At 45.9% G+C, this 15,327-nt stretch overlaps 1 protein-coding gene across 1 annotated transcript in view; it reads right to left on the bottom strand.

The window, feature by feature from the left end:
* Positions 1-15,327, bottom strand: part of rimbp2b (RIMS binding protein 2b) — a gene marked incomplete at its 3' end in the record, with an annotated part of 270,407 nt that overhangs the window by 8,608 nt on the left and 246,472 nt on the right. The window contains 6 exon segments of the mRNA XM_084307792.1: positions 1,652-1,723; positions 2,232-2,258; positions 5,286-5,389; positions 10,175-10,237; positions 10,433-10,601; positions 12,767-12,954. Of these exon segments, the coding sequence (XP_084163918.1) occupies positions 1,652-1,723; positions 2,232-2,258; positions 5,286-5,389; positions 10,175-10,237; positions 10,433-10,601; positions 12,767-12,954 (623 nt within the window).

Genomic DNA, 15,327 nt, shown 5'->3' with positions numbered 1-15,327 from the left:
GCCCTAGCTTAGCCCATTTACCAAAAAAGGTAAACAAAGCCCCCCCCCGCATACTCCCCCAATAGACACCGATTGACCGTCAGCATGAATGGTTGAGAGGAGAGAAAGCTGTAGCATAGACAGACCTTCTCATAGCAGAGTGACAGAACAAAACAGTAGCCCACTACACTACTACAGTACTACAGCCTAGAGTGAGGCGATGTGGAACCCAGATCAACAACCGCCTGCGCACAACACGCAACATGTTTACAATGTCGGCTGGACCCATAGCCCCACTACCCGACGCCAATGTGGATAGGAACTAGCCAGCTGAGCCCTAACCCGCCGTTAAGTCCCATCCTGCAGTAGTATAGCTCTACTGATACACCGCCGAGCTCACGCATCGGCTCCCAGATGGGGACACTGTTCAACAGACCCCGCCGGAACACAAAGGTAACGTACCTGGCTAGGCTACCTAGCCACGGCCTACCCTGTTGTCAACCCATTTACCCGTAAAAAGGTAAATAGGACTCAGCAAAACCCCCAAATCAGCTACCGACTGACCTTCATTGATGAACCGGGCAAGAGGAGGGAGAAGTGACAACATCTCACGGCGGAGACATTAGAACAGCGTAGCAGTAGAGTTCAGCATGTAGCATTAGTATTAGCATGTAGCTAGCATTAGTTGTTTAACAGCACGCTTGCAGGACCGTTTGGAACCCGTTCACCGCAATGAACGTTCACCAAACCATCCCCCCCTGGCGCTGACACACAACATGGTTGTGTAACAACAACCCAGCATTACTAACACTAATACCCGTGCCTAATGACACAGGGCTTCACCGTTGTACAACCCGGCTCGATAGCCAACCTTGTACGCTGCACCTTGATCTGGCTGCCGACAGATGAGGAACATCAACATAGGCCCGTCGTGTCACTGAAACATGCCTCGAAGATGCCAGGGGCACGCAACCTCTGGTAAGCTTTCAACATTACGCAATTCCTCCAATCTTTTTCATACTACTAGTTACATAAGGTGCATTGCATCCAATATGATGGAACGAAAATAGAGGAAGGGTGTTTGGTGACCAGGACCATGGTCTTATAGGCTACGCCTCCATAGAGGCGGGACCCGGTCAGGTGTGGGTGTATGAGTTGTGTTCGTGGTGGAGTACAGTAGGTACAGGAGATAAGGGGTATCTCAATAGGCTTGAGCGGGACGCGATAAGCCATACGAAATATAACAGGCATATTTCAATGTCATCATGATTGCCTCAGGCTGTGTGTAGTTGTATAATTCAGATGTGTGTAGCCTAATTATTAAACATGTTAAAATGTTGAACAGAGGTATAGGCTGAATCCAACTTTTACAACACCCAGCTGGTGCAATAGTACCCAGGAGTGTTCATTTCAATTAGGACTGGCATGCATACTGAACATTATAAATACTTCATGTATAAAACTGCTTCACTAGCACAGTTTTGTTGAATATGGTATTAGCACTTATTTCATGCTTGCATGGATTGAACTGATCTTACACAAAGTACCACGGCTGTGGATCACAGCTAACGGCATATTGATTTACAGTGAGTGGGTGAGATTGTGGGCCTGTTTCACATCGAAACAATAAATACAAACATGAATAAATAATAATAATAAGTGCATTACTTACATAATAAAATCCATCTTCATCTATGTCACCAAAAACCGTTATGACATCACCAGCACAGAATGTCAATTCAGCCTGTGAAAGAGGAGAGAGGCGTAAGATGTGTGACCTCCACCTTCCACAATCATCTCCCAAAAACACTTCAAGTATGTGAAATCCTTCTCCAAATCAGCGTGATGCATTGGAAATCAAAGTGTCAATTCAGTCCTCAGCAAACAAGACGATATTGCAACTATCAAATGCATCAAATGTTGGAACTTTGAAGACAGGATTGCAAGACACTTTGGTGGTGGTGGTGGGAGGGGGGCAGGGTCTCTTCTACAGGTCTCTCTAGGACACACAGATCACAACGTGATGTATGTACAGTAGGGGACAGCTGAACACAATGACCACACCGAGGAAGAGAGACGCTGGACTCAGGCAATGCAATGAGGGACTGTGTTTCATGACCAACCCAGTGGGGAGAGAGTGGGGCTTGAAGCCCACCATCTGAGGCCCACCTCCTCGACACACTCCAACAACAGGGAGGAAACAACACACACACAGCAGACAGGACTGGGCCACTCCTCGCCCTCTCACTCACCTCCTCATGCAGCCTGCGGCCGTCATACTGTGCCAATAGAAAGGTGACAGTGAGTGAAACCAGGGGAAGGGGGCGGGGCCACAAGTACAGCATGGGAATTTAACTTATACTGTATTGACCAGTTTATACGTAAATAACACAAGGAGCTAAATCTCTCCAGGGTGTAATATATCCCTATTCACAGTGTATTTCCACATTATGTCTACACACCTTACTCAATGGCAGTTGCTGCAGTTCAATTTTATCAGCTCTGAAACCTCATCCATACACATGCTGTACACATACAGTATCAACAGCTGAACTGGGCCACAGAGTATAAACACAATGGTCCTCATTCTCGAACATGTTCGTAAGTACCTTTGTAAATATCTTGGTAAAAAATTCGTACTCACATTTTCTAAATCCCTCCTCCGGATTCCTGAACACGTGAAACTGTCTCCGTAAGTGGCCAAAATCATCGCAGCTGGGTTCCCATGAATGAAAAACGTCACTCATTCTTAAACTGGAAGCACGTTCTCGTACACCTGAATTTGCATACAGAGACGCCCCGCCAGCTCCTTATAAGGCGAGGGGCGCGTGCAAAACGGTGAGGGGCTCAGCATTGCATCTGCTCCGCGTTGACCCCCGTATTCAATAGGTAGCGTGGAAGGGATTTGCGACTTTTTTCGATTCAAATGTATTTTTATCATACATACATACAGCACAAGTACAATACACCATCCAATCGGAGTGCAAATAAATAGTTGGTGAATGCGTTTAAGTTGATTCTACAGACATCCTCGCAATTAAATAATTATAATAAAGATAAATATGACAATATTTGTATCATTAATAATTATGTTTTGCATTTATAGTCCTGACTCAATGAGGCACTGTGAGCATTACACAAACACATTGCAAACTAAATAAATAAGAACTAAACCGATTGCTGCGGATATAGCTACTGTATAGTGGAATATACTGTATTAATATGCCATAAACCGGCTTCTTCTCTATGATATTATTTATTGTTGGTTTGATTTATTCCTATTGCTAGAAAGAAAGAAATGCATGGAGAAACGGCTTAGTGAGGCAGCCTCAGCGCACGAGCACACCCACACACACGTACTGTATACGTGCAAAATGAATCGTTCCAGCAAAGTAGGCTTCTATTATTGTAATGACTTGTTTTATTAGGTATTATAGTAGTAAGTCCTACTGTAGAACATGACATCTTAGCGTGACATTTCATTTAGTAGTGTCAATACTGAACGACTGCACGCTTCATGGCTCTCAAGGCACCTCCTACTCCGTCTGCGGTCATGAACCAGGGGAGCAGCGCTATCCGCAATATCCTAATGACTTGTTTTAGTAATAGTAAAAGAAGCCTACTTTGCTGATTCATTACACACATATACAGTACGTGTGTGTGTGTGTGTGTGTGTGCACGTGTGCTGAGCCTGCCTCACAAAGCCATTTCTCCATGCATTTATTTATTTCTAGCAATAGGAATAAATCAAACCAACAATAAATAATATCATAGAGAAGAAGACGGTATATGGCATATTAATACAGACTATACAGTAGCTATATCCGCGGCGATTGGGTTACTTCTTATTTATTTCGTTTGCAGTGTGTGTGTAATGCACACAATGCCTCATTGAGTCAGGACTATAAATGCAAAACGTAATTGTTAATGATACAAATATTGTCGTATTTATTATCATTATATTTCTTTAATTCCGCGGATGTGATCGAAGGGACGTCAATCCCCAAAAACGTGTCCCAAAGAAAGCTGTTATAAACTCGGGTGCACGCCAATACATTGAGACATAGTCGTATTTATTATCATTATAATTATTTAATTCCGTGGATGTCTGTGGGATCGAAGTGATGGCAATCCCCAAGGACTTGTCCCAAAGAAAGCTGTTGAAAACACGGTTTTCGATTTACGACTTCCTTTTTCGAGTTTTTAAATCCTACATAAATCCTACAACGAATTTACCCATGATAAAGGGAACTGCGCCCTGAGAGGGAGGTTTGCCCTGAGTGGGAGGTTCGAAAGGTCAAAGTGGGTATCAAACAGGAGGGAAGACTGTCAAGTTTTAAACTGTGGATACCAAAGAGAGAAGATAAAGACAACTTTGAACTGTTGAACAGTAATCCAGAACAATTTTATTGCCCTGACATTTTTTTATTTGATGTATTCTATTCTACTATTTTATTGCACTGCACTATTGCATTATTTTACTCTGTCTATTTTGTATCTTACTCTTTTTATTATTGTCTATTTAAAACTGAATCAAACCATAAACAAGGTGGCCTGTTGGGATGTTAGATCCTAATGTGAAAAACTGTGGTTTTATATGTCTGCACTTTATGTGCTCATTTTATGTCTTTTTTCTGTTGTGGAGCACTTTGAGCTGCAGTTTCTGTATGAAAGGTGCTATACAAATAAAGTGTATTATTATTATTATTATTATTATTATTATTATTATTATTATTATTATTATTATTATTATTATTATTATTATTATTATTATTATTATTATTACAATACAAAGCTGTTCGAGAATGCAGAAAAAGTTAGTAAATTGTGTTACGAAGGATTTACTTGGTATCTTTCACGTATGTCTGTTCCAGAATGAGGATCAATGTTGTCATGTTAGTTTTCTACGTGTACTTACAGTACTATTGCCATATGTCATACAGTATGTGCAAACACTCTCCTACGTGGAGACATGTACCCTCTGCCCCAAGAGGATGTGAACTATAGCCAAACTAACAGTCAGAGGTAAAAATGTGGAGAACTGGTGTTTGGGCAGTGTGTTTTCTCTGTTGCTTCCTTGTTCACACAGCTGGATTCCTCATCCACACATTCTATAACCACACACTCACTGGCACATTGTGATGTTATCTATACGGTATATGCAGTGTGTTGCCGCCATGTTGCTTACCATTACTAGGTACTTGGGGCAGAGCTCTTTTTTGCCTCCGTAGGAGACTGCTGTGCAGACAGGAATGTATTGGGAGAGGTGTAGATATAGAAGAGCTAGATCTGTCAGAGCACAGTACCTCTACATCAACGTTAGGAGAACTCTCTCGGGGGTCGTAGTCATAGAGCGCCACCATTCTGCGTGTAGACATTGGGTGTTGACGGCCACTCCGCCTGTTCCTCTCTATGTATGTATAGAGGAGAGAGAGAGAGGGGGAGAGCGAGAGGGAGAGAGAAATCAATTTTCTATGGGGGACATCCGTTTGAGTGAATAGAAACATGTGATAATCAAAGAAACACGCCAACATTATGGGAAATTTGCTTACCGTCTTCTCTAGAGTGAGACAAGAAAATAGATACCAGTTTCCTCTCCTTCCTATCCAGCTGCATGTTACCTTAGCTTAGCACAATGAATGGAAGCGGACTGTACCGGTAGCCTAGCTTAAAAAAAGAACTGCAGCTTTAGAAAGGCATAGCCTATATACGATACCTTTCAGTCAGGTTTTCGCAAACTTCACTCCACAGAAACCTCCTTTCTTAAAGTCACTAATGACATTGTAATGGCAGATGGGGGAAATGTTCTTTATTGGTTTTACTGGACCGTAGCTCTGCATTTGATACTGTTGATCACAGTATCCTTCTTGATAGGCTTAACTATTTGGTGGGTATCTCCGGGCCTGCCCTGGAGTCTATCAGTCTCGTTGGGTCAGTTCATGTCCGACTCGGCGGTGTCCCACACAAGGCTCGGTTTTGGGACCAATTGTTACGGACGGTGTCCTTATGTATGTATGTATGTATGTATGTATGTATGTATGTATGTATGTATGTATGTATGTATGTATGTATGTATGTATGTATGTATGTATGTATGTATGTATGTATGTATGTATGTATGTATGTATGTATGTATGTATGTATGTATGTATGTATGTATGTATGTATGTATGTATATAGAGGGAGTAATGTATGTTATCTGTTGTATATATAGGCATGTTTTGTTTGTTGTTGTTTTTGTCTCCCTCCTGTGTAACATATCCCATTCTCAGGTGTCTCCCAGTCCCAGTTGCAGCAGCAGCTGGTCAATCAGCAACTCACCCCAGTGCAACGGCAGGTGAAGCTGATTCTGCAATCAACATTCTCCCTCCCTTCATATACCCATTTTGTTTCAGTGTTAGGGAGCTCCCTGGTTCGTTTGGTTGTGGTGTGGTAACTATACTTGGTCTGTGTGGGAGGCGGGAGCTCTTTGTGTGTCTTTGGTATAGAGCTGGTGAAGGCTCTGGCACTTTGTGCTGTTAGTTAGTTTAGGAGTTTAGTTTAGGTCTGTGCTATTTGTGTGTTCTGTAGAGCTGTGGCCTTTTTGGCATTAGTGTGGTATAGTGTTGTGTTTAAGTAATTATAGTTTGGATGGCGGCTACGTGGCGTAGTGGGCAAGGCACTCGCCACGAATGCGGAGACGAACAGCGCTCCACATTGCTTTCAGTTTAGCTGGTCGTTCATACTAATACACATTGGCCGTATTAGGGGGTGGGAAACTGATGGGTGGGGATCGGGCGTTGTGGACAGCGACTCCTACAGGTCGGTTGGTGCGCCTGCGCAGTAGAATCAGGAAGTGTCGGGGGCAGCGTGAGCCTCCCACGCGTTACTCCTCGCCACTGAGAGATCGAGCTGCGCAGGTGAAAAGATGCGACTGCTGTTACCTCAAGTACCGGAGGGGACTTGTGCTATGTATGACTTAGTCCACATTGCAGCCGGCTTGTGGGAGGCAAGAAACAGCGTTCGTGACAGGGGAGGGTTGAATTGGATGATACGAAATTGGGATGGGAGAAAATATAGAAAATGGGAGAAAAAGTGGATAAAAAAAAAAGTAATTATAGTTTGGTATTTGCACATTTCTGTTAACATTTGTTATTTTGTATCACCCAGCCTATGGTGATTTTGTTTTTCTTTGGTATTAATCTTTTGTTTCGCACACAGGGACATTGAGGACAGGAAGATACCCTGGGTCTACATTTTGCATCACGTAGGTGACCTACTGTTTTTTTTTTATCCACTTTTTCTCCCATTTTTCTATATTTTCTCCCATCCCAATTTCGTATCATCCAATTCAACCCTCCCCTGTCACGGACGCTGTTTCTTGCCTCCCACAAGCCGGCTGCAATGTGGACTAAGTCATACATAGCACAAGTCCCCTCCGGTACTTGAGGTAACGGCAGTCGTATCTTTTCACCTGCGCAGCTCGATCTCTCAGTGGCGAGGAGTAACGTGTGGGAGGCTCACGCTGCCCCCGACACTTCCTGATTCTACTGCGCAGGCGCACCAACCGACCTGTAGGAGTCGCTGTCCACAACGCCCGATCCCCACCCATCAGTTTCCCACCCCCTAATACGGCCAATGTGTATTAGTATGGACGACCAGCTAAACTGAAAGCAAATGTGGAGCGCTGGGCTCGAACTGACGAGCCCAGCGTCTCCAGCATTTCGTGGCGAGCGCCTTGCCCACTACGCCACGTAGCCGCCCATAGGTGACCTACTGTTAAAGACACCAGCCTTAGAAGTGAGCACCGCCACCTGTACTTTTGGGCGTCCGCGCCTGTAAGGGGGGGTGGGCTTTAATTTGCTTTTGATATTTCATTTGGTGCTCACTGGTAAGTCCTCCTTGCTCTCTGTGTTGCTGATTTGTGTTTTGTAAAATAAATATTATTATTTTGCAAATTGTCTCTTGAGTTTTGTGTCACTGCACCCTCACCTACAGTACCCTGTCTGTGGCCTTGTGTTGCGTCTCCCTACTGGGGTGCGTAACACCAATGTTGAATGAATTATTTTATTTCGAATGTTTACAAATAAATAAACAAACAAATAATTTTTCGAACATTTTCACAAATAAACAAAAGAAAGTGACCGTCCTCTGTAAACCATTGCACCACTTTTATGGAACGCCCTCCCCTTAGCATTGCGATCTGCAGAATCCCGTCATTCTTTTAAAAGCCAGCTAAAAGGGCCGCCCTCGTGGCGCATACCATAGTGCCTCGCGCACCTATGCGGCCGACCCGGGTTCGATCCCAGCTCCCGTCGTTATTTGTCGCATGTCTTCCCCACCTCTCCTCTGTCGGTCCTGCGTGACCAATAAAAGCTGTAAAAATGCTAAAAAATAAAAAAAATAAAAAAAAAGCCAGGTAAAAACAGACAGGCTTTTAACACTTTTAAGGACCAGCCACGAGTTTATGTGTTACGGTGCCATGCGTTGTGGACCAGAGCCACGAGTTAACTCGTGGCGAGTTGTTATTGTTTTATTCCATATTAATAACGCTATTAATGCCCCCGATCGACTTGCAGGACCTACCCGCATATTTGATTTTCGAAACATGCAATACCGGCCAGATCCGCTTAGGGGCGCCATCGCTCCACCGCAGTATCATTGAGGGCGATTGAATTTTTTTTTACTGTCTGTGGGCGTTTTATATGAGCCTCGATCCCAGCCGAACATCTTTGATCACGTTACCGAACGCAGATTTCAGCCTGGAATAATGGGATTTATGATCAGCCAATGGACATATCGATCTACCAGATTCCGATGACTAATGACGAAATGCTGCCGGCGATCACATGGGCTGACGGTAGGATACTATTCCCCCAAATTACAGCTGGATTGGACATTGTTTTAAAACGCAACATGATCGATCAGTGAAAATGGCTACTTGAACGCACACTGTATTGCTAATCAATAATAGTAATCGGCGTCCCCCGCCGCCCCCATTTCATCCATAGATGCTCTGTAATAGTCCGGATGCTACGCAGTTTGTTTTATTTCATTCGTATATATACAGCAGTAATGGCGTTTGATATAACGTGACTAGCCTTTAGCCTATTATCTAGCTCCCCAGAAAAAAGACGAGGCGAAAACTGCGATAAACCTTATATTCACGCGCGCTATAAAATGACAACCAACCGATGGATCTTTATTTTCTTTAAGCCATTATGAAGGCATGGTTTATGCACTCAAGTGACAATGAGAATGGACAGATAGCAATACTATAAAGTATATATATAGCTGTTAGAAAGTACATCGGTTTGTTGACAACGCTCGGTCCTCTGGACTAAATCGCCGCGGGACTTTGGTTGCCAAAGTGTTAATAAACGGCGTTATTTATCATTATTGTATCTTTTATTATGTGTGGGGTCATGTCTTTCTGTCCTGTTTCCAAAATGTTTTGCTTGTTTTAATCTGCTTTTACTTGATACTGTTAAGCTACTGTGTTATGTTTTATTGTTTTTTTGCTTTTAATTATGTGAAGCACCTTGTGAATTTGTATCTGTAAAAGGTGCTATACAAATAAACTTTACTTACTTAAACTCTGGGAGAGGTGTTAGTTGGCCAATGCCTAGGCTAATCGGTACTGTCCACTGCCATTCATTTGTGCTAAGCTAGGCTAGCTTGCAGCCAGATAGCTTTCTACTGAACGCACCAAGAGGAAACTGGTATCTATCTTCTTATCTCACTTTGGAGAAGATGGTAAGCGCATTTCCTATAATGTTGGCATTCATTTAAGGATGCATCCTGATGCATCAATGTGAATGAATCTAACTGCATCGATCTGTAAAACAGAGATGAGATATTATGTACGAGTAAAACAATAATAACATAATAATAATAACAACAATTATTAGTGAAAATGTATCTTCTGCATGTACTATCAAATTGAACTGCCCTGGGTGAAAATGTACGACTTTACAATGCATCAAATCTTTGCCTAAATAACTGGAATCGAAGCAAATAATTGTTGGATTTGAGTTGTAACACTCCTACATAATATTTAATCAATTGTTGCTAGGTCTCAATGAATTGATGTTTTTCCGTGTATACAGGACATATAGGTGAAATGCATAATTGAAATGAAAACAAGTCATAACTGGTGGGAGATGGTGAAGAAGATGCAGCAAGAGGGCAGAAGGGCATCTCACAGAACACACACCTCTCTTGGACTTTCTGGATCTGCGATTTATTGAGCGGCCATCTTTGAAACGGTCGCAGTTCACTTCGCAGGCAAGCAGGGGGCGAGGAAATTAAAAGGGAAGAGGATAGGAAAAGAGAAATGAGTGTAATCTAGGAGGCAAAGATGCTTCAGTATAGCAGAAGCTGGACAGATAGATGCAGAGGATCAGGGGGTCAACTGCAACGTAAAGATAAGGAGAGAGAAGAAGAGCAGAGGGGAGAGGATCTCCTGCAGTACCTAACTTCTCCACAGGAGTGTTGAGCGGGAGGAAGGCCTGTTGGAGGAGCTGGTCCATCATGTCGTCATCTTCAGTCTGAATCTCAGACACCATGTTGCAGGGGATGAGACCCGGCCGGTCACGGATCTCCGCTCTGTAGAACCCATCTGTGTCTTTATTACCAAACACCTGAAGAACACAGACACAAACTTACGTTCCTTTGCTGCTACAGTGTTTCCTCAGACTTCTGTCTTGGAACTATAGATCTCTACAGACCTGGGGAGTGAGGTTCTATCTCTACAGACCTGGGGAGGGAGGTTCTATCTCTACAGACCTGGGGAGGGAGGTTCTATCTCTACAGACCTGGGGAGTGAGGTTCTATCTCTACAGACCTGGGGAGGGAGGTTCTATCTCTACAGACCTGGGGAGGGAGGTTCTATCTCTACAGACCTGGGGAGGGAGGTTCTATCTCTACAGACCTGGGGAGGGAGGTTCTATCTCTACAGACCTGGGGAGTGAGGTTCTATCTCTACAGACCTGGAGAGTGAGGTTCTATCTCTACAGACCTGGGGAGGGAGGTTCTATCTCTACAGACCTGGGGAGTGAGGTTCTCCTGGGGAGTGAGGTTCTATCTCTACAGACCTGGGGAGGGAGGTTCTATCTCTACAGACCTGGGGAGGGAGGTTCTCCTGGGGAGTGAGGTTCTATCTCTACAGACCTGGGAGGGAGGTTCTATCTCTACATACCTGGGGAGTGAGGTTCTATCTCTACATACCTGGGGAGTAAGGTTCTCCTGGGGAGTGAGGTTCTATCTCTACAGACCTGGGGAGTGAGGTTCTATCTCTACATACCTGGGGAGTGAGGTTCTCCTGGGGAGTGAGGTTCTATCTCTACAGACCTGGGGAGGGAGGTTCTATCTCTACAGACCTGGGGAGTGAGGTTCTCCTGGGGAGTGAGGTTCTATCTCTACATACCTGGGGAGTGAGGTTCTATCTCTACAGACCTGGGGAGTGAGGTTCTCCTGGGGAGGGAGGTTCTATCTCTACAGACCTGGGGAGTGAGGTTCTCCTGGGGAGTGAGGTTCTATCTCTACATACCTGGGGAGTGAGGTTCTATCTCTACAGACCTGGGAGTGAGGTTCTATCTCTACAGACCTGGGAGTGAGGTTCTATCTCTACAGACCTGGGGAGGGAGGTTCTCCTGGGGAGTGAGGTTCTATCTCTACAGACCTGGGGAGGGAGGTTCTATCTCTACAGACCTGGGGAGGGAGGTTCTATCTCTACAGACCTGGGGAGTGAGGTTCTCCTGGGGAGTGAGGTTCTATCTCTACAGACCTGGGGAGGGAGGTTCTATCTCTACAGACCTGGGGAGTGAGGTTCTCCTGGGGAGTGAGGTTCTATCTCTACAGACCTGGGAGTGAGGTTCTATCTCTACAGACCTGGGGAGGGAGGTTCTCCTGGGGAGTGAGGTTCTATCTCTACAGACCTGGGAGGGAGGTTCTATCTCTACAGACCTGGGGAGGGAGGTTCTCCTGGGGAGTGAGGTTCTATCTCTACAGACCTGGGGAGGAAGGTTCTATCTCGACAGACCTGGGAGTAAGGTTCTATCTCGACAGACCTGGGAGTAAGGTTCTATCTCGACAGACCTGGGGAATGAGGTTCTATCTGTATTATGTGAATGTACGATGGAATTGTAGTTCTTATGTGTTTGGCGGCAGTCTTGTACCCATGGCTTTTTTCTAGTTTTTCTCAATCTCAATCTCAAAAAAGCATAGGCGGTTTCTTATAGGGCTGTACCGAATAGTTCAAAGCTTTAAAGCTTCATTCATAACGTTGACATTCGAATTCAAATTTTTTTTATGTGTCTATTCATTCTGTTTAAACCAATGGGGTTTTTCTTCACAGTTGCAGATTAGGCCACACTAATATTATAGTATTATACTATTATAGTATATAACTCGTCATACAAATTTAAATAAAACATTTATCATAAATTATGTAGCCTATCTGCATCCGCTTGGCGCTCCATCAAGACGTCACCACCACTTTCGTACCAACCGTGCCCTTATTGGATTATTTATGTTGACGAAACTGACAAGTTATATTCATTAAAGAAAGTTGATTTATTTTTTATGATTACGTCATAAAATATGACGACAGACATTCGAAGCTTCATTCGAAAACTTCAATAGCTTTGAATGTAAAAAAAATTATAAATGACATTCGGTACAGCCCTAGTTTCTTAGAACTATCACGTAACTCCCCCAGGTCAGCGTTCAATGGCCAGCAGCCAGAATACATCATCTTTACAAAGTGACACGTCTCCTTGAGTCTAACCCCCCCCCCCCCCCCCACCTTGATGATCTGGCCCTCCTTGAAGGGCAGCTCCTCATCAGCGGCGTCCGGGTTGGGGGACATGGACAGCGGGTCGTAGTCAAACAGGGCCACAAATATACGGGTCAGGTCATCGTTTTCCGACTCTTCGTAGTATTCCGGGGAGCGCCGGCCACCGTGCCCGTAGCTGCGTCCACCGTAGCCACCGTCTGAAACACAGGGAAAAGCTACTGCTGCTACATCCTGCCCTGCATAGCTGCACTGGCTGCAGAGGCAATGGGAGCAGAAGATGTTTTATGTTGTTAAAAGCTGACAGGGGAGAGGGCGCTGAGACACGTGTGTGAAAAAAGAACATAGTTATATGAGTGTAGTGACGCTCAGCGTCATAGTGCACATACTTCACTTCAGTACTTGTGCACTGAATAAAAACTCACAATGTACCTTTACATACCAACATCTGTCTGGCCACACCCCCATCCGCTACCTACATAAGCAGGGGTGTGGCCATGCCCTCACCTCCTTCCCAATCTTTCACCACAAGGCAAGATCAAAGGGCCGCAGTAGAGTCCTGACGCTGAGCGTCACTACACTCATATAACTATGGTTATATACATAACCATACGTTATATTACGTGTAGCTCTGCTCAGCGTCATAGTGCACCACAGGAGCTGAGCAGAGCTGAGCTCGACAAATGTACCCCACTGAGGCCCCCCACAACCATCAGAACCGGGGAGGACCCGAGCCCCCCCCGACCCTCCCTATTGGAGGACGGGAGGGAGACGGATCCGACTGCGCGAAGAGGAACTTGAGCAACTTAACGCACAGGGTGAGCAGACCGTGGGGCGTACCCACGACTACACAAACGCACAACCCGCATGCCACCAGGGAACGAACGGAAGGAACAAACCCTCGTTACCACCCCTAAAATCACGGGGTCAAGAGCAAAGCCCAACCCCGTGGCAAGGCCGTAGCAGCGGAGCGCGAAGGAGGACCCAGACCCAGAAGGGACAGGACCCCCCCCGGAAAAAGGGGGCCTGGAGAGGCCAATGACGCCACAGCATCAAGACCTCACCAGGCGGTCACTAGTGACACCGCCCCCCACATCGCCAGCGTATTCGGACAGGGCCCATCCAAGAACAGGCCCTTCCCCCCAATAGCACGCCGCCTGGCTCACTGCCCCTGGTATACTCAGGCAGTCACCCATCCAAGTACAACCCAGGCCTGAACCTACACCGCCTCCGAAATCGAACGAGATCGGGCGCGTTCAGGGTGGCATGGCTGTAACTCGAAGCACTCAAGAGGCTACACCTACAGTGGGAGCAGGCAGCGCACCGGGGAGACGACCTCCAGAAGAGGTCGATCCCTCAATCCAGGCAGCAGGCACTTGACCTGAGCCTGGAGCACTGCGGACTAGACAGGCGCCAAAGGTGTCAGCTGAAACAGCACCCCGGCAGAAGGGGCGTATGCTGGCATTGTTGTGCACCATGTCACAGCCTCCACAAAAAAAAAAACTCTTTAGAGGGGCCGAGGCAGAGAAGGCTGACACGATTGGCAGACGTCATGAAACGTGCGGGGGCACACTCAAGCGGTTAACCCGGGAGTTGACTCTGCTCCAACACACCAGGGAACCAACCACCCTCTTGGTTAAACATGAGGTGGTTGTTCCTATAACCCCTCAGGAAAAAACTCCAAAACACACCTGCGGGTATACACTGGCTATACCGCAGTACAAGTGTTTTAGTTTTCAAAAAGGGGTTATCCCAGGTCTACGGGTCGACGAAAACAACTTCGGACCGGGCCCGGCGGACCGGGACGTACACAGGGATGCCAGAGGAGTTCCATAAGAACCACCTCAACAGGCCCCTCTCAGCCATGCGTAAGCGGGAGAAGAGAGGGGCGAAAAGAATGGAGAAGGACCAGGCCCCCTTAGCGCAGCTCAAGGTACAACACAACATGGACCAAGCAACAGTGAGGGGTAATACGTAGTAACACAACCACGAACATCTCCATAACGTCAAAACCCTGTGACACCCGGGCCGACCCGGCATTTTCCCCCCCGAAAAAAGCACAAGTCCCTCAGGGTACCAGAACAGCAGATCTGCGTGTCCCGGCGGACAACGGGTTAACTGATCTGGACCGGCGTGATGAGAACCAGTCCCGTGCCCTAATCACGCCGACATCCCCAACACTAGGAGGGGGGTAGGTCCGCGTGTCGATCTAAAACAACACAGAGGGCGCCACCCAGACGGTCCATTATGTACCGTGCTTAGTGGCCCACCCCAAGGGCGTGAGACTCCTCTACCTATGTTTTGATCTATTCCGTTAACATCCCCCAGATATGAACGAGAATTCATCGAGACAACACTGGCACTCGGAAGAGACTATCCATCTCCATCCCAGTCGCCCCATAAAAACGCCGTTTTAATGATGAGCAACCAGGGCGCGCAGGCCCATGCGTGATTCTCATGAGAAGCACCCAGGGCCAACACTATGTACACGTCGAGACCCAAACACATCAATGGATAGTCAAACAAGACACCAGACATTGTTCCTCCAAGCCGCCTGGGAGAACGACAAGAAG

Source organism: Notolepis coatsorum (assembly GCF_963971535.1).
Source record: "Notolepis coatsorum genome assembly, chromosome: 1".
Lineage (NCBI taxonomy): Eukaryota > Metazoa > Chordata > Actinopteri > Aulopiformes > Paralepididae > Notolepis > Notolepis coatsorum.
The sequence above is the reverse complement of the archived record's forward strand: the minus strand, read 5'-3'. Positions and strand labels throughout refer to the sequence as shown.